General features: G+C 43.7%; 1 protein-coding gene across 2 annotated transcripts in view; it reads right to left on the minus strand.

Annotated features, from left to right (window-relative positions):
* The window catches only part of FBXO11 (F-box protein 11), a 111,598-nt gene extending 85,475 nt beyond the window's left edge, over window positions 1–26,123 (minus strand). The window contains exon 1 of one of the 2 annotated variants that reach the window (XM_073554017.1): window positions 25,815–26,123. Coding sequence is in view for 1 of the 2 variants with exons in the window: in XM_073554016.1 (XP_073410117.1) it covers window positions 25,759–25,849 (91 nt within the window). In the remaining variant the exon portion in view is untranslated. Of the gene's footprint in view, window positions 1–25,758 lie in introns of both variants that reach the window. The other variant, XM_073554016.1, reaches the window with a different exon arrangement.
* Between the last annotated feature and the right edge of the window lie 486 nt (window positions 26,124–26,609).

Consider the following 26,609-nt stretch of genomic DNA (forward strand, 5'->3'; position numbering starts at 1 on the left):
TGTAAGTCAGGGCTCCTGCACAGACCGTATAAAGTTCAATAAGTGCCCATAAAAGTCCCAGGGATCGTGTAGTTGTCACTGTAAGCCATGACAACTACACCATGGGGCGGACAGAATTTTCACAAGGGGTCACATGAGATTTTCAAGACTGCTATGGAGAGCCAAATTAATAGGCAGACCAATATTAAAACAGAATTATAAAACATTAACTGACTTATTTAATATTGAGCAAAATTTAAGTATGTTGACTAGCTGCTATTTGTATCTACAAACAATGCACGTTTCAATGGGGCTCAAAAGATATACAATGTATTGCCTTTTCTAACATAATAAAAAGCAGTTAATTATACTGCTGTTTCCACTCAGCCATCAGAAAATTATCTATTGTTTAAATCAGGTTTTTGCTTGACATTTAGCCACCAGTGCCACGCCGGCTGTCAGTGTTGGGCAGCGTTTACAGCAGGACTATGGAGTCGGTAAGCCAAACCTGCGACTCAGACTCCTCAATTTCCCTTCCACCGACTCCGACATATATTGCTTATATTTAAGTGAAAAATTTATTGTAGTACAATGTGAACATCAGACATTAAATCATTTTTATGATACAATAATCAAGACCTTTAGATAGAACATAATATATATTTATTGGAATACAACTTTAGAACACAAAAAACTATAATACATTGTAAATATGTAATGCACTATGTAATATCGATTACATATATACACTAATATATATATATATATATATATATATATATATATATATATATATATATAAAAATCACTATGTAATGAACTATGTGTCAAAAAACAGCTTTCAACAAAAACATACTAAATAACATTTGTGCAGTCTATGAATTTGTTGTAAGAAATAGAATCGCCTCCATCAGATCCTCCTTCATAGATGACCTCACATCTGACCTAATAATTTTAAGACCAGAGAACAACCTCTCTACAGTAACTTGGGTTGGAGGCAAAGCCGTAACCACATGGGCAACATCTCTAACAATTTCCGGGTATAAAGGAATTGCCTCATGCACAGTCAAGTTTGGTTGAACGTTTGAATTTTTCTGTTTCTTTGAGAGCAAGTGAAACATTTTGCTGAAATATGATCAATCTGCTGCTATAGGAGACGGAGTGAAATCTTTTTCCTTGCGGCAACGCTTTGCCTGCTCCATGTCATCCAAATACTTGACAAAGTCAAACTCCTCATCTGATGAGGATGAAGCTATGGCAGCAGTAGCACTGTCAGGACCCGAGTCCTCTTGCGCCTGGAAGTCCTCCTGTAGGCCACTCATCCCAACTGCTACCTCAGTCAGGGCTTCTTTTCCTTTAGTAAGCTGTTGATCATCAAGCAGTATACGATGACTTGGGTCCACATAAACAGCTGCCAGAAAAATGTTATTTTCCAATAGCTGTGTCTCTCTCTGTTTAATTGAAGCAGAAATGCCATCTGTGATTAAATCTCCTCTTTGGGACAGGCAAAATAGCAAGTTCTTCCACTCCCTTATGAAAATGCCAGGAGTTAAATCCTCAGCTTGTAATTTTTTAGTCACGGTAAACAGGTGATTAAGCAATTCCTTCAATTCATCCACCTGTGTCCATTGACCTTCATTTAGGGTTACCTGAGGGTTCGCCATATCTATAAGAAACAGTTTTAGCCAGGATCAAAACTGGGGGGGGCAGAACCTCATACTGTTCCGCAGAATCTCATACTGCACACCTCAGCTGCTGCGGAACCTTATACTGCACACCCCTACACTTGAAAATAAAGCCTGCACCTTAAGATGTGGTGAATGCAGTCTATTTATTCCAACTATCAAATGATGTTGATGTGTTTCTTAAGACAAGCACTGCCTGTCCTGGGCGTCCTTTTAGGGCAGCTATGAGGTGTACCTGACTGGTGCTTAAAAAAAAAAAAAAAAAAAAAAAAAAAAAAAAAAAAAAGGAGTGTTAGTCTGTGTGCTACCCAGCTTTCTTTCTTTTTGGTACAGATAAGATATGGATAGACAGATATGGATAAATGGATAGATAGAGCAGATTTCTAATCTGCTTTTGCTATTGAAAACATTATCTATGAGCTCAAACCTTTCAGGTGATGCGTTTTTTTAAAAAGCTGGTCTGCTTTTGCAGCTGAAAAACGTATCCTCAAAAAACGCAGCACAAACGCTGTGTGTGAATGTAGCCTTACATCAGCAATAGAACAGCCATTTATAGGACATTTCATAACTTTCCCAAATTCCTATGAAAAAATATTCAGCACATTCTGCATTGAACTACTGTTCCCAATTTATTATATATTTTAGGAGTCGGAAATTCCCACGCAGCAATGGCATAAAGTGAGACTAGGGACTTTTTTTTTTTTTTTTAAGTGGCGGAGGAATACAGTGCGGAAGGATACCTACCTTCCGTCATTGGATTCCTGCAGCCCGTAGAGAACGGCAGCATCAGTTGATGCTGCAGTTCTCTACCCAAGATCGTCGTGGGACACACTCGTGGACTGCTTCGGATCGTGGGTGAGTATTTTTGTGGTTTGTTATGGTAATATTTATTCCATAAAAGACAATGGCTTCGGGGAACAATGTGACAAGTATTGGTAAGTATGTTACTCTGTTATATGTACTGTATGTCTATGTATGTATTGTATGTAGTATGTATGTAGTACATATGTGGTATGTATGTAGCATGTAGTATGTATGTAGTATGTATGTAGTATGTATGTAGCATGCAGTATGTATGTAGCATGCATGTAGTATATATGTAGTATGTATGTGGTATGTATGTAGCATGTAGTATGTATGTAGCATGCATGTAGTATGTATGTAGTATGTATGTGGTATGTATGTGGCATGTAGTATGTATGTAGCATGCATGTAGTATATATGTAGTATGTATGTGGTATGTATGTAGCATGTAGTATGTATGTAGCATGCATGTAGCATGCATGTAGTATGTATGTGGCATGTAGTATGTAGCATGCATGTAGTATATATGTAGTATGTATGTAGCATGTAGTATGTATGTAGTATGTATGTAGCATGCATGTAGTATATATGTAGTATGTATGTGGTATGTATGTGGCATGTAGTATGTATGTAGCATGCATGTAGTATATATGTAGTATGTAGCATGTAGTATGTATGTAGCATGCATGTAGTATGTATGTAGCATGCATGTAGTATGTATGTAGCATGCATGTAGTATATATGTAGTATGTATGTGGTATGTATGTAGCATGTAGTATGCATGTAGCATGCATGTAGCATGTATGTAGTATGTATGTAGCATGTAGTATGTATGTAGCATGCATGTAGTATATATGTAGTATGTATGTAGCATGTAGTATGTATGTAGCATGCATGTAGCATGCATGTAGCATGCATGTAGTATGTATGTAGTATGTATGTGGTATGTATGTGGTATGTATGTGGTATGTATGTAGCATGTAGTAAGTATGTAGCATGCATGTAGTATATATGTGTTATGTATGTAGCATGCATGTAGTATGTATGTAGCATGCATGTAGTATATACAGTGCCTACAAGTAGTATTCAACCCCCTGCAGATTTAGCAGGTTTGATAAGATGCAAATAAGTTAGAGCCTTCAAACTTCACACACGAGCAGGATTTATTAACAGATGCATAAATCTTACAAACCAAAAAGTTATGTTGCTCAGTTAAATTTTAATAAATTTTAAACATAAAAGTGTGGGTCAATTATTATTCAACCCCTAGGTTTAATATTTTGTGGAATAACCCTTGTTTGCAATTACAGCTAATAATCGTCTTTTATAAGACCTGATCAGGCCGGCACAAGTCTCTGGAGTTATCTTGGCCCACTCCTCCATGCAGATCTTCTCCAAGTTATCTAGGTTCTTTGGGTGTCTCATGTGGACTTTAATCTTGAGCTCCTTCCACAAGTTTTCAATTGGGTTAAGGTCAGGAGACTGACTAGGTCACTCCAACACCTTGATTTTTTCCCTCTTAAACCAGGCCTTGGTTTTCTTGGCTGTGTGCTTTGGGTCGTTGTCTTGTTGGAAGATGAAATGATGACCCATCTTAAGATCCTTGATGGAGGAGCGGAGGTTCTTGGCCAAAATCTCCAGGTAGGCCGTGCTATCCATCTTCCCATGGATGCGGACCAGATGGCCAGGCCCCTTGGCTGAGAAACAGCCCCACAGCATGATGCTGCCACCACCATGCTTGACTGTAGGGATGGTATTCTTGGGGTCGTATGCAGTGCCATCCAGTCTCCAAACGTCACGTGTGTGGTTGGCACCAAAGATCTCGATCTTGGTCTCATCAGACCAGAGAACCTTGAACCAGTCTGTCTCAGAGTCCTCCAAGTGATCATGAGCAAACTGTAGACGAGCCTTGACATGATGCTTTGAAAGTAAAGGTACCTTACGGGCTCGTCTGGAACGGAGACCATTGCGGTGGAGTACGTTACTTATGGTATTGACTGAAACCAATGTCCCCACTGCCATGAGATCTTCCCGGAGCGCCTTCCTTGTTGTCCTTGGGTTAGCCTTGACTCTTCGGACAAGCCTGGCCTCGGCACGGGAGGAAACTTTCAAAGGCTGTCCAGGCCGTGGAAGGCTAACAGTAGTTCCATAAGCCTTCCACTTCCGGATGATGCTCCCAACAGTGAAGACAGGTAGGCCCAACTCCTTGGAAAGGGTTTTGTACCCCTTGCCAGCCTTGTGACCCTCCACGATCTTGTCTCTGATGGCCTTGGAATGCTCCTTTGTCTTTCCCATGTTGACCATGTATGAGTGCTGTTCACAAGTTTGGGGAGGGTCTTAAATAGTCAGAAAAGGCTGGAAAAAGATAATTAATCCAAACATGTGAAGCTCATTGTTCTTTGTGCCTGAAATACTTCTTAATACTTTAGGGGAACCAAACAGAATTCTGGTGGTTTGAGGGGTTGAATAATAAATGACCCTCTGAATAAACTTTTCACAATTTAAAAAAAAATTAAACAAAGAAATAACATTCTTTTTTGCTGCAGTGCATTTCACACTTCCAGGCTGATCTACAGTCCAAATGTCACCATGCCAAGTTAATTCCGAATGTGTAAACCTGCTAAATCTGCAGGGGGTTGAATACTACTTGTAGGCACTGTATGTAGCATGCATGTAGCATGCATGTAGCATATATGTAGCATGCATGTAGCATATATGTAGCATGCATGTAGCATATATGTAGCATGCATGTAGCATATATGTAGTATGCATGTTGCATGCATGTAGTATGCATGTAGCATATATGTAGTATGCATGTTGCATGCATGTAGTATATATGTAGTATGTATGTTGCATGTAGTATATATGTAGTATGCATGTTGCATGCATGTAGTATATATGTAGTATGTATGTTGCATGTAGTATATATGTAGTATGCATGTTGCATGCATGTAGTATATATGTAGTATGCATGTTGCATGTAGTATATATGTAGTATGAATGTAGCATGTATGTAGTATGTAGTATGAATGTAGCATGTATGTAGTATGCATGTAGCATGTATGTAGCATGTAATTTTTTTTTATTTTTTTTTTACATTCAACACATTAGCCGGATGATGGGACTACTACTGTCCCGTCATTGGCTAATGTGTCAATCACTGTTATGGTAGCAGGCATCGCCCGATGGGACTTGTAGTCCCATCGGACGATGCCTGCACAGACCCCCGAAGCCTGCACAGACCACCGGCAGGCCGGCACAGACCACCGGAGCCTGCACAGACCCCCTGGCAGGCCGGCACAGCCCCCCGAAAGGCCCGTACAGACCCCAGAGAGGCTGTACAAGGCAAAAAACAGGGTTTTTCTTATTCCGATACCGGAAGTCCCATAGACTTGAATGGGACTTCCGGTATCGGAATCGGCGATACCGATACTTTTTTTAAAGATCGGCCGATCCATTCCGATCCGATACTTTTAAGTATCGGATGGTATCGCTCAACTCTAGCAATGACTGATACCATGACAGTATGACTGAAGCCAGCGACTCAAGGGAGGAATAAAGCTAAATTTCTTCCCGGTAGCTGCACTTTTGGTAAGGCGGCAGGGCACCTTCATAACGCTTTCAAACTTTCTATCTGCATGTTAACAGAACACAAGCATTTTATTTACATGAATAGGTCATTTTATAATAACTTCCCTTTAAAATGGAAGATGTCATTGGGAAAATGGTATTGATCTGTAGGCAGGATGCTCGAGAGAAGATATTGTTCATTATTGTTGGTTAAGTGTCAATAAACCTTGCATTGTATCAACTAAAACCTCTGGCGTTTATGTAAAGGGCCTGTCACACTAAGCGATATCACTGTGTCTGATACTTACCTCCGACCGCTCCCCCGCTGGTTATCGCTGATCGCGCGAGAACGTCCTGGACTGTTTCTCGTCGTCAGCTTCCTGCTGTGATGACGAGCGACGCGTGGACGAGGGCGGGAGGACGTCTTCATCACCTCGTCTGACAGGTAAGTAGCGACCCCTACGATGTCGCTGGTGAGATCTGCCTGTGTGGCAGCTCACTAGCGACCACTTAGCAATGTACCAGCGATCCTGACCGCGTCATATCGCTGGTCGGGATCGCTGGTACATCGCTAAGTGTGACAGTACCTTAAGAGAAGGAATCCAGTGATCAGTGCTTGTGTGACTGCATGCAGAGATAACTTTCAGTCACCACGTAAGACATCCCACTGGACTTCTACGAGTACAGACAGCGGGGATTTCAATGAATAGAGCTGGACATAGCCATCAGATGGCTGCCGGCCAAACAGCCATCTCATCCAACACTCCCATAAACATGAGGGCTTCTGCTATGAGAAAGTTACAGACTGACATCCGCAGGCAGCTCATCTCCAAGAACAATGCAACTGGCAGTCTGAAATTGGAAATGTCTGAGTGACTTCTCTCCTAACCATAAGTGGTCCGGCGGCCCCATACGAATTAAACCATTGGCCAAACCCATGAATATTGGCTGCTTCGGCTGACAGTAGACTAATGTGCATGGGGCCTTAAGGTACAAGTTATAAGGAATCCTTTTCCACAAACCTACATTTTCTGCTCAGCTTGTCTATACACCATGCTGCCCACAGATCGGACTGTATGTACAACGTGACAGGTACCCATTAAGTAAAATAAACGTTGATGCACCTTGATCGGCCGAGATCCTTATGCTCTTTCCTAAGGCCTCCATCCTTGTCTCAATCTGCCTGTTTGTTTCTCCTGCTCTGTCTTGTTCCCGTTCACATTCCTTCTGTCTTTCTCCAATGTCCTGTGTGAACCCGACAGGTCAGTTGCCCACTGCCATGGTGTGAACACCCGGCTGCCATGGAGCGAGCACCAGTTTATAGATTACATATAGCACTGAGTGTCACATCCAGAAAAAAACATGTAGATGTGGCTCAGAGAAAGCCACTGCTAATCTGAGACAGGATATACAATTAACATAGCTGTATAGTGATGGGAGTCCGTGGCAGACATTACCAGCTATAATCAGCTCCATAAGGCTGGTTTCACATTAGCGCTTTTTAAGCGCACGCACGGCCGGGGGTAGCTCCGCCCCCGAGCCGGCTCTCTGCCCGGCGTGCCCGCTCCTTGCTTGTAGCGCCGCCTGCGATCGGCGCACCCTATCTTTAGCATAGGGTGCGCAGATCGTGCGCAGGCCGTGCACTAGTTGCGCTTTGACCTGCGCTGCGCACTTTTGACGGTGCGCCGTGCGCGCCAAAAATCGAACTTTTCGGATTTTGGCGCGCACGGTCAAAAGTGCGCAGCGCAGGTCAAAGCGCAACTAGCACACGGCCTGCGCACGATCTGCGCACCCTATGCTAAAGATAGGGTGCGCCGATCGCAGGCCCCGCTGTGCGCTAGGAGGCGGCGCTACAAGCAAGGGGCGGGCACGCCAGGCAGAGAGCCGGCTCGGGGGCGGAGCTACCCCCGGCCGTGCGTGCGCTTAAAAAGCGCTAATGTGAAACCAGCCTAAGACTGCATTAGGATGTCTAGTGTCTTTACCAAAACTGGTGAGCATAGCCCTAGTTGAAAGACCGAATTAAATCCGTAGGCTCTACCAAAGAAAAGCTCTGCACAAAGCTCTCCCACCCCAGTCAAAGCTCTAGCAGTCTGTGCATCGTGACCTATCATACAGATTACTTCACCTATGTGTTCATGACACCTGACGGCTACAGAAACTGCTAATTATTTTATGACAAGTCATTAGTCCTAAATTGTTACACCCTGCCCAATATACTTTGCATAGGAGAGAGTCAATCTCATTGCAATGCCTATATAGACTAAAGCCCCCAATAAACAATAGACTAATGTCAGCCGCAGCCACCGATTGATGTCCAAACCAGTCTCTCAAATGTGTATGGGGGTGCCTGCTAACTGACTGGGGGAGGGGGCAATATATCTTTTGGGCAAGTCCAATACTATTGGACCATCGACTGCTTTGTTCTGCTGGAGATATGATGCCGATAGAGAAATCCGTTGCCATCTTTCTCATACAGAATACAGAAGCGCCAAGCCAAATAAGCGCCCGTGTGTGTGGCAGAGTCTGTCGACAGACATCCAACGAGCATAGCGGTCTTTAAACCATACATAAACCTGGACCCGTAGAAGCGAGTAATCGCGAAACGGCAGTTGTCCGGCACCTCCCTCCCCTAGCATTCCTCCACGTCCTGCATGTCCACACATTTGATGGAAATTATGTGAAATAAAGACTCACAGTTTTTCAGCTACTTTGGTGAGTGCTGCATATTTCTTCTTTTTTTGCTTCACATTGAAATATTCATGTTTTTTCATGCAAGCACCTCCATTTTTCGACTGAATCATATGCCGCAATACTTCAGATAAAGAGCTCCGTCTGGTAATGTGGTGATTTGTGTGCCCTAGTATGCCGTTCATCTGTTAGCTCTTTACTGGGATCATAAACATTAGCACACACGTATGCTCAGCTGTTTTTATTGAGTTTTCTACAGAAATAGCTGTTGGCCTAAAAACCACACAACTTTTATGTTTCCAAGTCCATAAAAAAAAAAAAAAAGGTTTAAGGCCCCCTCCATTGTCAAGTTACACAGGATTAAAGCTGGTTTCACATTAGCGTTTTTTAGCGCTGCGCTTTGGGCGCGTCCATGCGCCCCTATCTTTAACATGGGAGCGCATGGTCTAGCGTATGCATGCGTACGTATGAGTTTTCGCGTGCATGCATTTTTGTAGTATGCACCTAGGCGCAACCTGCTTTTTGGTCCGTCCGACCTGTCTAAAAAAAAAACGCATGTGCACGGAATACGCAAAAAAAAAAAAAAAAAAATCACATTACAGTCTATGGACAAGCAGGCGTGCGTATGGACATGCGCACGCCTGTGAAGAGTTAACATGGCTAGAAACTGGTTAAAACGCATGCGCCTAAAAAAGCAAACGCATACAAAACGCATGATGCGTTTTTTGCATGCGATTCTATTGCGCACGAAGCGCAGTGCTAAAAAAACACTAGTGTGAAACTAGCCTTAAAAAGGTTTTTCACAAAAAGTAAAGCTACAGCCTAGCCATAGAATAGGGAACTACTTTATAATTTGGGGTCCGACTGCTGGAACTCCCGGTGATTCTGAGATTGGGGGTTCTGCAGCCCCATCCTGAATGAAGGGGAGATGCAGGAGTGTAACCTCCTTCCCATTCATAGTCTATGAAACTGCCAAGAACAGCACTCTGCTATTTCCAGGAGACCACACATGCGCACCACTGCCCCAGTCAAGAGGGGGCTGCAAAGCGCCAATCCTAAGATTGCTGGAACTCCAAGTGAATGGACACCCAGTTAATAAGTTATTCCTTCTCCTACAGCTCAGTAATTTTTTTTTTTTTTTTTTAAAGAACCTTTTAAACCCTTAGGCCTCATACTCACTGGCGATAAAATCGGACGATTGCACTCTGACCAATGTTAGTGAATGGGTGACATCTCACTTGCGATTTTTTTCTCAGCCAAAATCCGTCTGAGAAAAAAAGAAAAAAAAAAAAAATTGCAGCGATTTTCGCCAATAGAAGTCAATGGGTGCGATTAAAAAGACGGACCAAAAACGGACCATCCGTTTTCCATCAGTTTTTAACGGATACATCACCATTCTGTGGTATAGAACACTGCAAATGGTCCTGTAAATGACTGTAGAAAAAGTTGATGGGAAAAAAAAAAAATATATCGCATAGAAGTCGCATGACATTGGCATAACACTCTACCCTTTTTTCCAGTCGAGATATCGGACCTTTTTTTAATCGCCAATGGGTATGAGGCCTTAGGCATTTTGACATGAAAGCTGGTTCGAGACCAATTTTTTTTTCCCCAGTAAAGAAAAATGTGCATTGAGCGATCTGTAACAAATCGCTCAGTGCACATATGGCTCTCAACACTGCGAGTTCTGTTGACACAAGACAAAACACCGCCAAAACCATGGTCTTTTGTGCAGTGTAAGGGTGCGTGCACACGGTGCGGATTTTGCTGCGCATCCGCAGCGGATTTGCCTCTGCAGCGGATTTGCCTCTGCAGATCCGCAAGCAAGGTACAGTACAATGTTAACCAATGGATTTTGAACTGCGGATTTGCTGCGGTTTTAAATCATCAGCAAGTCAACTTTCTGCAGATTCCGCAGCGGTTTGACACCTGTTCCATTGTACAGGTGTCAAACCGCAGGGGCAAATCCGCAGGTAAACCGCAGGTTATTTTACCTGCGGATTTACCTGCAAATCCGTGTGGAAAAATCAGCAGCTGAATCCGCACTGTGTGCACTCACCCTAAAAGCTTACTTCACCTGCTGAACCAGTGTTTGATCAGAAAGCGGTTTACACTGCAAAATAATCATGAAATTAACAGTTTTAAAAACGGCTGTTTGCGATAACTGCAGCTTTATTTGGTGTGGACGAATAGCAGTGGTAAAGATTATAGATAATCTGGATAGTGTTAGAAAAAAAGAAAATTTAGACGTCCGTTTTTCATGGTTAGAAAAGGTACCCCTATTGTAGTATATTTGCCTGTTGACGTTTGTGTTTTTACACCTAGAAAATGGGGGGGGGGGGAGGAAATTCTCCATTGTTGACCATAGGTACAGATTAAAATCACCCAAGTAAGTCTATGAGTCTGTAAAATTCATGGAGAGAACATGGATGCCGTGTGTACTGTACATCAGCAGGTATGTGGATGTATTAATTTTTTTTCTTTTCTCTGGTTCTAGACTTCCATTTCGGTCTGTGTGAAGGTTTACCGATTGGTGTCTGTATCGTGCCACCCGCCAGTCCATTTAAACAGACCCTGAGCTCTCACTCAGACATTTTTTTTTTTTTCTCCTTATTTATGAAAACAACAAAGGGAAAAAAAAAAAAAACCCACATTCTCATCAACGTTTGTTTTCAGGATTATTCTTATTATTGGACAGGTGTGGCAGTTTCCCATGCCTTAATTCCATCACCTGCACAATACTAAGGGAGTCCTGAAAACATGACGGAAATACTTGTCTATAGGGCTGTTCACATGTTTGTGATTTTTTTATTTTTTTTTTTCCCAAATCAAGGATGGAGTAAATAAAAACTTGAGAAAAGTCAATTTTGATCACAAGTCATGGATCAAACCCGCCAATGTAAAATACATAGGTCCATGAAGAACCTCAGACACCACAGCAATGTCACCTTAGTTGCATCCGTGTGCTGTCCGCTTTTATTCCTGCTTGTTAGAGGGATCAAACAGGTCCGATAACGCCATCACCCCTCAGATTTGGAGACAACTGCATTATGAAGGTACCTGGTCGCACTACTGAAACTGTTGAACCTTCTCCCAGTAACCACTGGCTTTCTGCCATAGAGACATTCAGGTGTGTATTCAAGCATCGCTAACTTTACTGAGCGGCAGCTGTTAGCGCACCCCCACAGTGACTGACAGCCAGCGCTACACTGAAGCAATGCTGAGCCGGTGGGAACATTGAGAAGCGACCATCAGCTTTTTGGGTGCACTTTTTTTTTTTGCACACGAAAAAGCTGAAAAATATAAAAGATAAAATCTCTTTATTTTGATAGTAACTGTATTAGACGTCGCAATATAGCTAAAGAAAAAAAAAAATTCTTTTAGGCCTCATTCACATGTTTTGTTTTGCTTTGATAAATATTTACATGTGCAATCTACGTATTATAAAGAAAAAAAAAAAAAAAAGTCCGAGTGAGATTTAAGACCAACATAAATTTTTTAACATTTCTACTTATCTGGTAAATTACACACTGGAAAGAAAAGTTTTAGATACAGGATGAGTAGCAGTGAAACTGCATTAAACTCCATCAGCAAGAGATCGATAACAGATTAAGCATTCCAGGTCTGTACCCGATACCTACACTAGTCCATTATGCTTTATCATCAGATCTCACAGCATTAACCCACAAGCTGCTACACACGACTAACATAAAAAAAAAAAATATTCAACACCTGCATCCGATACCTGACTTAGAAATAGAAGTAGGAGATGAACGGCAGATACCTGGCATTAACCGAGCGAATGCAGCAAACCCCACGCCACGAGATCAAATCAACATGTGACAAGTAGTAAATTTCTGGCTCTTCCATACAGCCGCTTACATTACAGCTCTATGTATTGTTTAGGACGTGTTTGTTTCCAGTTGCCTTTGGTTAGAGGGTTGTACAAAACAAATCATAATCTGTCCCCAGCTCCCTGTGGCTACTACTCCCATAGCAATGTGTGGAGAAACAGTCACTAATATGGCACGATGCTAGGAGAGAATTGTTGTTACATTTATTAGTAATCAAACTGGGAATTTATAATTAAAATAAAATCGTTAAGCTGAAGCGTTCTTATAATTATTGTATCTGTCATTCACCAAACAGATTAGTAATGTAAGGTACAAGACAGGTCAATGGAGCTGGTCCATGTAAAGTCGGCTGTGATCACTGGAGGCACGGCGGCCTCACCTTCCGCCACATTTCTATAACATTATACGTGTTATATTGACCTCAGTGACTGGCTGACACCTCAGTAAATACACCTAACACAACAGGATCCTCCAGACATCGCCCAGGACTAACAATAGGAGGCCATTAACACAAGGATACCAAGCAATGAGGCCAACCAGGAGCAAACAGGACAGACTCCAGCTGCAGGGAAAGACCCCTTTATACAAGGGCAGATACAAAAACTTTTGGATTACCAAGACCACTTCTTGGTAATCAAACCCATACCTAAGAGCATGGCATTTTTTTTATATGTTGCCTAAATGGCATTTGAACTCTTTATTAACATTTGCCAATATAAGAATGAGCAACTTTGCATTTTCGCCCTTAACAATAGTGCTCTCCCTGCTCAAGGGGGAGTTAAATCGGCAGTGGGCTGCTTGATGCCTAAGTTACTGGCCAACGATGAAGTCTTATTCTAGGAGACTATCCACCTACGTAAGGGGCGCAGAACTTACAAGTTATTTCCATAGAACTTGCAAGCGCTGCATCGTTTTATATGGCCAGCTTCTGTGCCCTTGAGCGTCTCAGATTCTGCAAAGGCAAAACTAGCTATAGAAAAAAAAAAAAAAACCCATTACAGGGTAGAAAACTTCCATGGCGCTCGAGTCTGGACTGTCAATCAGAAGTGCACAGGCCCCTGGCAGTGGTGGAACAGTGTAGGAGACAGGAATAACCCTTTAAGTTTATCGTTATCTACAGCACATCTTGTCTGACTGATGTAGGAAAACAAAAGGCCTGGTTTGAACATTTCCCAAGACCAAAGCTCAGTTTACACGACCGTATTTTCTCTCAAGGGGAAAAAAAAAAAAAAAAACAGTCAGGCTAAGTGCACACGTTGCAGAAAATTTCTGCTCAAAAACCTGAATCCCTTCCCAGAAACCGCACCTATTTTTCCGCTGCGTTTTTTGCACGTTTTTGATGCTTTTTTTTCCCGCAGCGGTTTCTAAAAGCATGGAAGCCTAAACCGCGGAAAAATCCGCAAAATTAATGTGCATGCTGCGTTTTACCGCGATGCTGTTTTTTCGCGGTAAAAAACGCATCAATGTGCACAAAAAGTGCAAAATGCATAGAAATGACCGTGAAGCTTATTTTTAGCGGTTTTATAGTGAAAACCGCAGTAAAAAACGCTAAAAAAAACACTGTGTGTGAACACAGCCTCAGTGTATGCTAATTATAGAATTATAACAATTTAGTAAATAAATTTCTCCATGTTCTCAGCCAATGAAGATCGGACCACACTTAGATTTCATCCGAGTGCAGTCCAGTTTTTCCCACGGCACTCATTGACTTGCACGGCCGATTGGGATGGTGCATGCTGCAATTTATTCCTCAGACTGTCTTGAGAAAAAAAAAAAAAAATTACAAGAGATAAAACCTGGAAGATTAGACCTTAAACAATTTCAGTGCATTGGCTACAAGTATTCTCAGATTCTACAAGCCAATGGTTATGATTGTGCTCCTTTGGACACCAGCACAATTTTCGTGGCTCCCGTCTCCTCGCACATGCCCAGAATAATGATCCATGGTATACGCTGTGATGCCAATTACGGTATGTCTTGAGCTAAACTATATTAAAAAAAAAAAAAAAAGTGACCTGGGCAAAGCAATCTGACTCGTCAGCATTGTGAGGCTGGATCACGAGTTACGCCACACCAGTCATATAAGAGGTTACCATAAGCACCAAAATCATCCACAAAAAAAAAAAAAAAAAATCAAAACGAGGAGTTCACTTGACAACAGAACAGCACGTTCGCCTGCAAGATTAGCGGATGTGTGAAGCGTCCCCATGTTTTGTGCTACTGCCCCCGGTTGTGCTAGGATCACAACTCTGCCTTATGCAAAACAGTTATTTGGTTGCTGCTGTCCTCAGCTGCCCTGACAATAACAAAGACGGGACATGGAGCAATTCACAGCAGAGGAGCACAAAGCACCTCTCCTTGGTCTTTCCAAGTGAATGTGCACCCAATATACAAAACCTAAAGCAAGATTTCACTTTCAATTTTGAGGAAGTGGAAGGAAGAAGAAAAAAAAAAAAGTCAATGAACGGAAGATATTGAATGAACTCTTTCATCGGATTACACTACTATTCAGCCAAGTGACGGCCTGTGCGAGGGTCTTTGGGCAACCATGTAGACGAAGCATTCTAAGGGGCAATTGCAGTCAGGTCTATTTCTCTCTGAAATGTCAGTTTGTATCAAAAAAGATCAAATGAAACTTGTCAGTCACCTCGAATAACTACCGTACATTTTCATTTACCGGCTGGAGAAAATGTATACCTGGTCGACAATCATACAGCCAAGCTCCGATTCATGCTGCCCCAAATCAGCTGGTCAGTTATTTTTCATGGGGGTGGTAGGTGGTTTCCAGGCATGTAATGGGGATCAATAGCAGACTGATGGGAGTTCATCCCCCCCCAAAAAAAAAAAAAATCAGCTGTTAACATTCAGATGCTGTGGGATCTGCTACCATTGAACGGAGATACACGGTACAGCTTCATTCAATGTGTAACAGTTGCTGCAGAGTGCTGCAGAACAGATCCTGCTTAGTTTTACAAACATGCCAATATCAGATTCGGATAAAGCAATTCAAAAAATATATATTTAAGTTTTCCACTAAATTGTGATGACAGATGAGAAACCCTGTCCATAGACCATTTTAGAACATATGCATGTCTTAGGCCTCTTTCACACATCAGTTTTTTGCCTTCAGGCGCGATCCGGCTTTTTTTGGAAAAAACGGATCCGGCAAAATGCAATGCCGGATCCGTTTTTTCCCCATTGACTTGCATTAGCGCCGGATGGCATTGCGTTTCATCCGTTTTTTGCCGGATCCGGCAACTTGTCTCATTCCGGCGTCTTGAAAAAACGTCTACTGTAACGTTTTTTGTCTCCGGCGAAAAAGCCGGAAGCGCTGGATCCGGCGCTCCCAGCTTTTTGCTACAATGAAAGTCTATGGGCGCCGGAATGCGCCGGATCCAGAAAAAGACGGATCCAGCAACCGGATCCGGTTTTTTTAAGTCTGCGCATGCTCAGATCCAATTGGCCAGCCGCCAGGAACAGAGACGGATCCAGCAAAAAAACGGATCCGTTTCTACAGTTCTCCAAAATTTATGCCGGATCCGTTTTTTCTAAAAAAAGCCGGATCCTGCCTGACGGCAAAAAACTGATGTGTGAAAGTAGCCTTAGAGGCCCCGATCAAGATCTTCAGCCGATCAGACATAGGACGACACCTTTCAAAATATCCTACACTTATGGCTGCTATGCAAACCTATGTGTATTCATGGTACCAGCCAACATACAGCATACCATGGCCATGTAGTCAAAGTTATATGTCTCCTGTACTTACATGCTTGGTTTTGCAAACAGTAACGGAAGCCTGGAACACGGGAAGTACAAACCCCTATGCACAGTGAAGATGGTGGAACTAGTCGTCAATCTAAGGCCTTGTTTAGAAGCATTTTTCACATAGGAGTTCTAGGACAGAACATGTACTGATCATGTTCACTAGCCTCTGGGGCTGACATGTCCATGTTTTATTAATGGAGTCCAAAGATTTATGGTGGCCTTCTGACTCCATACTCAGTGTGCAGTTTGTGTTCTGAATGGAGATTGACCGCTGCCAGGGGAGTCTTCAGCACTGCTAGCAGAACACGAGAACTCGGCTTAGGAAAAAGCTGCCGAGTGTTTGGCCATTGAGATGTTCGATCACCTTCTGACTACAGGATTCTGTTCCAAAAGCTTAGTTTGCAAGGTGTTCACATGGAGATACATCAGTCTACATAGAAGTAGACCCGAAACGGTGGGATATTTTTATTAAAAACATTATGCAACATAGACTATTTACGGTAACCCATGAGGATACTAAAGCCTGGAAGTCAAGCAAAGCCTCCCATCGTAAATCTGGACATCAAAAACTAGTGTGCACCTTCTGGAAGGACGGTTGCGTAATTTTAGAGGTAGGTAGAAAATAGAATAGTCCCTCTGATTAGGGTTTGCTAACTCCTTAATAATGCAATCCGGCCAAGAACGGTGGCAATTCCCTGTGCACTGACGGAACTCATGGCCTGCTCCAGTTACAGGAGATACTACTGTGGATGTTCGCTCCTCATCCTACTAACTAGCCAGCCCTGAGTCACAGGTATTTCCTGTCTTATTAACATAGCACCTTCCTACGGTCATTATATTGGCATCAATAACCTGTATTTACCCATGAACAATTTTGATAGGAAACACTGTCAGAAGCAGACGGGTAGGATGACACAAGGAGTCACCAGGTCACACGGAATTAGTCACAAAACATTCTGGCTGATAAACAAGATGCAAATGATGGGACATTAGTCACCTAACTAGGGAGACAGGGTGGAAATCTTGTGATAATCTGAAGCTTCAATGCAGATTGGAGTCACAGAATTAGGATCCAGTTAAGGCATGTGCGATCGAGGCTGTCGTCACAACTCAATGGCCATTTCTTCTCTGTTGACCGAGTGTCTTTATGTTTAAGAACAGATCTAAGATTTTTTAACAAGGTTCCATTTTGAATAAAATAGTCTATGGAAGAGAGGAAGCCCATCAGGCAAATTTGCTGACATCCAACACACAAACATTTACTCCCAGGATTAATTTTCAAGCCGAAAAGTCAAGAAGGTTTTGTCTGTTTTTGGGGGGAGTTATCCAAAATTGGCTTAAAAAAAAGAAAAAAAAACCACAACCTTATTTGCACTGCTTACAAAAATGAATACATCTGATGAATACATTTTGGGGGAGTGTTAACCAATTCTTACAGGCTGGAGTGCAGCACTAGATTTTTTTGGCCACCGACTGTACTTGTCAGCAGATCCCATAGAGGCAATATGGAGATGCATCAATTTTGATGTTACACTGTAGGTTTACAGTAACATTCTATGGGACAGATATAAAAGTGTCTTTTCCCCAAAAAAAAAAAAAAAAAAGTAGTAACATTTACCCATAGGGAAACACTCACTACAGTTTTAGCACAAACTACTCCATATCTCCTCTGAGCCCCGATGCAATTGTCTTGTCTAGTTTACAAAGTTTATTTTTTGAACACCCCCAAAGTACCTAAAGAAATGCAGAGTCTATATTGGGGCACGCATGATCCAGAGTCGTTAAAACACAGCCAATTAATTTCAGTAAGAACTGTGTAATGTAACATTTTCCCCTGAGGCTTTGCTGCAGGTAACTATACACTTTGACCTGCATTCTTTCTTCATGTAAAAATAGTGTCTTGCTGCAATGCTGGTGTGAACCTAAAAATCAACAAAATGAAAAAGGCAGGAACATCACCAAGTTAGACAACACCTGTTTGCTAGATTCACTTTGTATGGCAGTCTAAGGGTACCGTTACACTTAGCGATGCACCAGCGATCCCGACAACGATATGGATCGCTGGTACATCGCTAAGTGGTCGCTAGTGAGCTGCCACACCGGCAGATCTCACCAGCGACATAGCAGCGGTCGGGGGTCGCTACTTACCTGTCAGACGAGGCGATCCGGACGTCCTCCCGCCCGCCTCCACGTGTCACTCATCGGCGCCACAGGAAGCGCCCGGCGAGAAATGATCCAGGACCTTCTCGCGCGACCAGCGATGAGCAGCGGGGGAGCCGGTCGGAGGTATCACATGTAGCGATATCGCTAGCAATATCGCTGCTGCGTCACAAAATCGGTGACTTTACAGCGATATTGCTATGTGTAACGGGGGCTTGTGTGTATATCACAAACATGTGGCTCCTACAATGCAAAAGTCTTGCGTGTTCTGGTTGCGTCCTTAGGCCAAATCCACACAGCAGAGTTTTTCTAAAATAAAATAAGCAGTGATGTCTACATACTGATTGTGCGGAGAGTTTTACGCTTTACATGAAAAGGGTAAAAGCGGGAGGAAGTCTCCAAGATTTCCCATAAGATCAAGCATGCTCCACTATCTTGTTTAGTATGGCTTTGGGAACGTCACATTTTGCACTGCCAGGAGTCCTCTTAATGATATACTCAAGCCCAGGAGTAGTGCGTATTCATGAGCTGCACCCTCCTGCCTGTCACACGATTGGCAGAGTTATGTCCAGTAGTTTGGCCACACCATTTGCAATTCTGAGGAGCTCAGTGTGGGTAGGATGTACATGACTGACAAATCTACTCTCTGGCCACTATATACCTCACATTCCCACGAGTTGACTGCCCACAGCATTTTAAGACCTGTACAGTCACACGCCATTACGATCTGCAGGTGTGTATTTGATAATGGTCCAGGCTGTCTGCAATGATCTGTATACTCACACAGAAGTAGCAATGTTCACTGCGCACTCTCTGCCCATGAACGCCCCTTACATACCAATCTACTTTGCTTCTTGATATTAAGTTTCCCTTCAGAGTAAAAATGAACAAATCACCCAAATATGTAGGCGCTATACTAATATTACCCATTAAATAGCCATTCTGGATCCCCGTTTATTTCTAAACTCCAAATTGTTTTTTTAACCCCGCTATTCCACTTGGAAATGTATAAATTGACAACAGGGTGCTACAATGAAACGGAATTTGTCACCTGACTTTTGGCCTATGAGATGCGACCACCACCATCAGGGGCTTAACTACAGCATTTTGTAATGCTGTAGATAAGCCCCTGATGAAACCTGAAAGAGAATAAAAACGAGTTATATTATATTCACCCAGGGGCGGTCCGGTCTTGGTCCGGAGGGTGTCGCTGTCTGGTGCCTCCCATCTTCTAGCGGGGACGTCCTCTTCTTTGCTTCCCGTCGTGGCTCCAGTGCACTGCTCTGCCCTGCTGAGGGCAGGGCAGAGTCCTGCAGTGCGCAGGCGCCGGACCTCTGACCTTTCCCGATGCCTGCGCACTGGACTGCGACAACCTCCGGACCGCCCCTGAGTGAGTATAATATAACTCGTTTTTCTTCTCTTTCAGGTTACATCGGGGGCTTATCTACAGCATTACAGAATGCTGTAGATAAGCCCCGGATGGCAGTGCCGGCAGCTTACAGTCGAAAAAAAATAGATTCCCTTAAAGCTAGTCAAAGGGGTGAGTCTCTGACAAAGCAAGTACTGATAATACACAGTACTGACACTTAATTTTTCCTTAATTTTTTTTTTATATCATAAGACATTTAAAAATCACCTATGCAACGAAGTGCAAGTGCATTAATATACTACCAATCGTCGTCTTCAGCAGTTTCCAGCGCAGCTCTGCTGCTCTTCTGGCCCACGTGACCTGCAAACAGACTAATCTGATCACATGGGGGGGGGAATTTGTCTGAAGCTAAAAGTCACTTTCTCGACGCAGGTCTATAAAGCCTCATCCTTAGCCGCTATAGGTTTACATTGAAGGAAGCAGCTTTACCACGCAAAACGGTCCATGAATGAGCTGGCAAAGAAGAGGAGCGATCACGTGGGAATGGAACTACGCTGGAAACTGGAGAAGACGGCGATAAGTATTTGAGTGTACTCATTACATTAGGACTGTTTATGAATTAAAAAATTTCATGGTACATCTTAAAAGGAGGAATAGGAGCAGCACTCAATGAGCAGAGTCATAGAAAAAAAAAAAAATGCTCCAACATTGATTATGCACATCACATGTATTTTGTAATAAAAGGCAAGAGGACAGAACCTCTTTAAAGCTCCCTTACATAAATATCAGCAACAGTATGCTCAAGTCGTGACTTCCTGAGGAGATCTATTTAATCCTATTTTGAGTATAAGAAGAAAATCAGTGTTAGGGGAAAAAAAAAAAAAAAGAAAGCCACTAAAAATGTTCATAAAGGTTATACCATGAACAAGATACAGTTGTGGACAAAAGTATTGACACCCCTGCAATTCTGTCAGATAATACTCAGTTTCTTCCTGAAATTGATTGCAACCACAAATTCTTTGGTATTATCTTCATTTAATTTGTCTTAAATGAAAAAAAAAAACAGAATGACGCAAAAAGCAAAACATTGATCATTTCACACAAAACTCCAAAAATGGGCCAGAAAAAAGTATTGGCACCCTCAGCCTAATACTTGGTTGCATAACCTTTAGCCAAAATAACTGCGACCAACCGCTTCCGGTAACCATCAATTAGTTTCTTACAATGCTCTGCTGGAATTTTAGACCACTCTTCTTTGGCAAACTGCTCCAGGTCCCTGATATTTGAAGGGTGCCTTCTCCAAACTGCCATTTTTAGATCTCTCCACAGGTGTTCTATGGGATTCAGGTCTGGACTCATTGCTGGCCATTTTAGAAGTCTCCAGTGCTTTCTCTCAAACCATTTTCTAGTGCTTTTTGAAGTGTGTTTTGGGTCATTGTCCTGCTGGAAGACCCATGACCTCTGAGGGAGACCCAGCTTTCTCACACTGGGCCCTACATTATGCTGCAAAATGTGTTGGTAGTCTTCAGACTTCATAATGCCATGCACACGGTCAAGCAGTCCAGTGCCAGAGGCAGCAAGCAACCCCAAAACATTAGGGAACCTCCGCCATGTTTGACTGTAGGGACCGTGTTCTTTTCTTTGAATGCCTTTTTTTCTCCTGTAAACTCTATGTTGATGCCTTTGCCCAAAAAGCTCTACTTTTGTCTCATCTGACCAGAGAACATTCTTCCAAAACGTTTTAGGCTTTTTTGGCAAACTCCAGCCTGGCTTTTTTGGCAAACTCCAACCTGGCTTTTTTGGCAAACTCCAACCTGGCTTTTTTTATGTCACGGGGTAAGAAGTGGGGTCTTCCTGGGTCTCCTACCATACAGTCCCTTTTCATTCAGACGCCGACGGATAGTACGGGTTGACACTGTTGTACCCTCGGACTGCAGGGCAGCTTGAACTTGTTTGGATGTTAGTCGAGGTTCTTTATCCAACATCCGCACAATCTTGCGTTGAAACCTCTTGTCAATTTTTCTTTTCTGTCCACATCTAGGGAGGCTAGCCACAGTGCCATGGGCTTTAAACTTCTTGATGACACTGCGCACGGTAGACACAGGAACATTCAGGTCTTTGGAGATGGACTTGTAGCCTTGAGATTGCTCATGCTTCCTCACAATTTGGTTTCTCAAGTCCTCAGACAGTTCTTTGGTCTTCTTTCTTTTCTCCATGCTCAATGTGGTACACACAAGGACACAGGACAGAGGTTGAGTCAACTTTAATCCGTGTCAACTGGCTGCAAGTGTGATTTAGTTATTGCCAACACCTGTTAGGTGCCACAGGTAAGTTACAGGTGCTGTTAATTACACAAATTAGAGAAGTATCACATGATTTTTCAAACAGTGCCAATACTTTTGTCCACTCTCTTTTTTATGTTTGGTGTGGAATTATATTCCATTTGGCTTTAGGACAATTCTTTTTGTTTTTTCATTTAAGACTAATTAAATGAAGATAATAGCAACAAAGAATTTGTGTTTGCTATCATTTTCAGGAAGAAACTGAGTATTATCTGATAGAATTGCAGGGGTGTCAATACTTTTGGACACAACTGTATAAAGTCACCAATCACAATATGCCTAATTTAAAGAATTACTCTCTATACAGCACAAAAGATTTCCATCCATACAACGTGTTCCCCCAATACACCATTTAACTGGGGTCCATTGTTCCCTTGACACTACTGTACTTGGCACATGGCTCTGCCCGAGGTGGATTTCTGTACTCGGTATATGCTAATCATCGACATTACGCTTCTTGTGATGGTTACACAGGAGCAGAAGTGACCCTGCAATGATCAGAAACCTCTTACCGAGAGGCACAGTGCCAAGATCATAATCATTAAGACGACTAAGGGATCACAAAGCAAATTTTGGCAAAAGCTTCCTGCAGACAAAGACTTGGCACCGATGAGGCGTACGTTCTTATAGGACCTCTATAGAATGTTCACCTGTACATACAAGCCAAAAAAAAAAAAAAAAAAAAAAATCACCAGAAAATGTTTTTTTGGATGGTCTGAGAATCAGTGAACGAGCATTCGTTCCTGATTATTAATGCAATTAATGAGCACAATGCTGGCTCCCCCGGTGAATGGACTGTTTACGCTGGCAAAAAAAAAAAAAAATGATAATATAAATATATTTCATTATCGTCAGGACATAGAAACGTGCTGCCAATAACAAGATACTGTACTGAGACAAATCAATCAAACTGACAAGAGCTGCTAACCACCCACCAAAAAAAAAAAAAAAAAAAAATTATATCTACCATATATCACTAAAAAGTGATCCACATGGAAAAGTGTAGCAGATTACATTGCGATCATCCTAAGAGACTTTCATTTGCCTGAGGTTGGTTCTGTCGTCCCAGATCCACGTAGAATATTTAAAGGGAATCTGTCACCCCATTTTTTGGCATGAGTTGCGGCCACCCCCATCAGGGGCTTATCTACAGCATTCTGTAATGCTGTAGGTAAGCCCCCGATGTAACCTGAAAGATAAGAAAAACAAGCTAGATTATACTCACCCAGTGGTCCGGTTCGACACCTTCCATCTTCTAGCGATGAAATCCTCCTTCTTACTTCTGCCGCGGCTCCTGCACAGGCATACTATATCTGCCCTGTTGAGAGCAGAGCAGATTACTGCAGTGCGCAGGTGCCGGGAAAAGTCAGAGAGGCCCAGCGCACTGCAGTACTTTACTCTGCCTTTAACAGGGCAGATATAGTACGCCAGCGCAGGAGCCGCGACAGAAGGAGGAGGTCATTGCTAGAAGATGGGAGGCACCGGACCAGACCGCAACACGCATTGGACCGGACTCCCCGGGTGAGTATAATATAACTTTTTTCTTATCTTTCAGGTTACATCGGGGGCTTAGCTACAGCATTACAGAATGCTGTAGATTAGCCCCTAATGGCGGTGGCTGCATCTCATATCATAGGCCAAAAATGGGGTGACATTCCCTTTAAGGGCTCATGCAGACGTCTGTAGATCTTGGGTTTGATATGGGAAAGCAATGTGTGGACTGGCAGCGGGTTTCCAACCAGAGTGTGACGGTTCAATAGAAATATGACGCCTTCACATTCAGGTGAAGGCGGCCAGCCCATGCATTAGCGGTCTGTGCTCGGACGTCTAAGTGAGCCCTAACTGATGGGTCATTGAATATTTGGATGTGTGCTGCCCTGGACAGTCAGTGAAGAAGGCATAAAGAGTTTTAATAAAGCTCTAAAATTGATTGATCTGCTGTAGGTCAGAAAGGTCCTAAAGGATGCAATCTTTGTTAGTCTTATAACCAACTAAACTTGGAGGGGGGGGGGGGGGAGGAGTACGCAAATATTAATTGACATTTGGCCCTTATACCATGGGCTTGAAATGTCTGCTGGAAAAATCCAACTTGCCAGCTCTGACTTTCAGACAGCCTGCTGGCAGCCACTGTATGCCGTCCTTAGAGCATATTTACACTGTCAAAAAAATAGCCCATTCTGGACGGCTTTTTATTTTCTCTATGGGCTTAAAGAATAATCGTCCCCAGAATCCATTCTTTTGGCTCTTATTTTATTCCTGTTGCATGCAGTTTCTTGAGATGTTACATTCATATAGTTCCACGGATATGGACCAACATGTTGAGTGGTGATTTTTATGCGGTGTCGCTCACAACATTCTCTATAGGTCTTTGGGCTTCTTTGCAAGTCAACGACTTGAAAATGACCAGAAAAACTGTTGAACAGGTTGAAAAAAAAAAAAAAAAAAACTCAAAAGAAGCAGAGGAAATAAAGTCAGACAAAAAAAATGGACACTTAGACATGTAACGCCAAGCTACGACGACTAGCCTACTTAGGACGCATCATACGAAGACAGCAATCGCTGGAGAAGGACATCATGGTTGGAAAAATAGAAGGAAGAAGTCGAAGATCAGCAACCCCGATGGCTTCATGGAGAAGACCCTGGTGGACCTATCTAGACTTGAACAAGATCGATCATCAAGTCGCCATGGCTGAAGATCGAGGTGAAAGCAGTTTGAAAAAAAAAAAAAAAAAAACGGGGTGGTGGTGTGGCGGAGTTGTCCACCTTTGAAAACATTTTTTTTTTTTTTTACTTAAATGCATGTATTTGGCGCTAAAAGAAAAACATCTAAACAATCGTGCCTGATGAAAACAGCCCTGTCTTATAATCTGTGCGTTTCGCCCCATCACCAGCTCCATTGCCATCCTGCGAGAATCCATCACGCTGCTATCTCTCTCAACTGATTTACGAAAGCATAAAGATAAAAAGGAAAACTAGCAGAGAAAGGGTGAAAAAAGGTGCAAGATTACTAATGAAGCCCAAAAATAGAAAAATATATTTAAAAAAAAAAAAATCTTCCCTTTTAACCCTTTGTTTCGCTAGCTCGAAGATCAGCAACGCAAACTATATATTGGGGGTCGAGTACGACGTCGCGAGGCACCAAAACAGATATTATATTAGGAAATATAATCAGAATTGCTGTCTGAGGGCACAGAGGGAGCGGTGATGGCAGCACAATGGAGGGTGAGGAGGAATGGAGGGTGAGTGGGGGATGAGGGCCGCCGCTGCTGCTGCTGTCACCTCACGTATGTGCGGAGCCTTTGTATGGCGCGGGGCCCCGGTACCGGGAGGGCAGATGCGGCCACTGGGCCGCGGTCCGCAGCAGACAAAGCGCGGCCTGAGGCCCCGCACAAGCCTCGCACTTTCCTGGCAGCGCCCCCCGAGGCTGCGTCCGGACTAGGCCCCCCTCGCAGAGCGTGCGGCCCTCGCCTGTAATCCGCCCCCCGGCCGCTCTCCCCTCCCCCGGCCTCCGCCTCCTGTCTCCCCGCCGCCGTCTCTCTTACCCCGCTCCCCGGCGTTGTTTCTCTCCGGCTGTACCGGGCGCGGCCTCGACACTCGCCTGGGTCTCCTGTTCGCTGCTCTGACCGAGTTCATTTGCTGACTGTCGGGGGGAGGAGGGCCGGGCTCCTGGCTGCTCGCTGAGCTGGGCTCGCCCCGGTGTCGGTTGCGGAGTGAGGAGTGCGCGACCTGCGGTTTACTTGACAGACTCGGCTCCTCCCTCCCCGGTCGGTCCCGTCACTCTCCGGTGTGTGGAGCTCTCTCACAGGAGCCCCGATGAGATCCCCTCCCGTAAGCCCCGTCTGTCCGCGGCAGGAGGAGCCATTGACACCGCCAGAGACACAGTCACACAGCTGAGGAGGAGGAAGGGGGAAGGGAAAAGACGCACACACTCACAAGCCTGGCTCCCGCCTCGGCCAATCACAGCCTGCGATACAACGTGCTCCCTACTCGTACACCAATAGCGCTCGTCTATACGAAGCTCGACTTTGTCGGCAGCCAATGAGCGGCGGCGTCTTTCTGTCACACACACACAGAGCAGTGAAGGAAGATGGTGTCCGGGGTGGAGCTGTGGCGCGCACTCAGTCCACAGAGCAGGGACGGGGCCGTGTATTTATAGTCACTTCCCCAAACACCACAGCCCGGTGCCGGGCGGTGAGGGGCTGCACCGGCTCAGGGCAGCCGAGGAGGGGGCACCAGCTGCTGCTGCCCAGTAATGGCTGGCGGGGTGAAGGTCTGCTGGTGACGCAGTGCCCTAGGACGTGACTCTCCTCAGCCCTGGGCACTGCCTCTTGTCACCAGCACACAGCCGGCAGTGACGGGGAGCAGTCAGCTGTCACTGCTGTGCTATCACCTG

The sequence above is a fragment of the Dendrobates tinctorius genome, unplaced genomic scaffold, assembly GCF_039654945.1.
Source record: "Dendrobates tinctorius isolate UK_male_01 unplaced genomic scaffold, ASM3965494v1 ptg000205l, whole genome shotgun sequence".
NCBI lineage: Eukaryota > Metazoa > Chordata > Amphibia > Anura > Dendrobatidae > Dendrobates > Dendrobates tinctorius.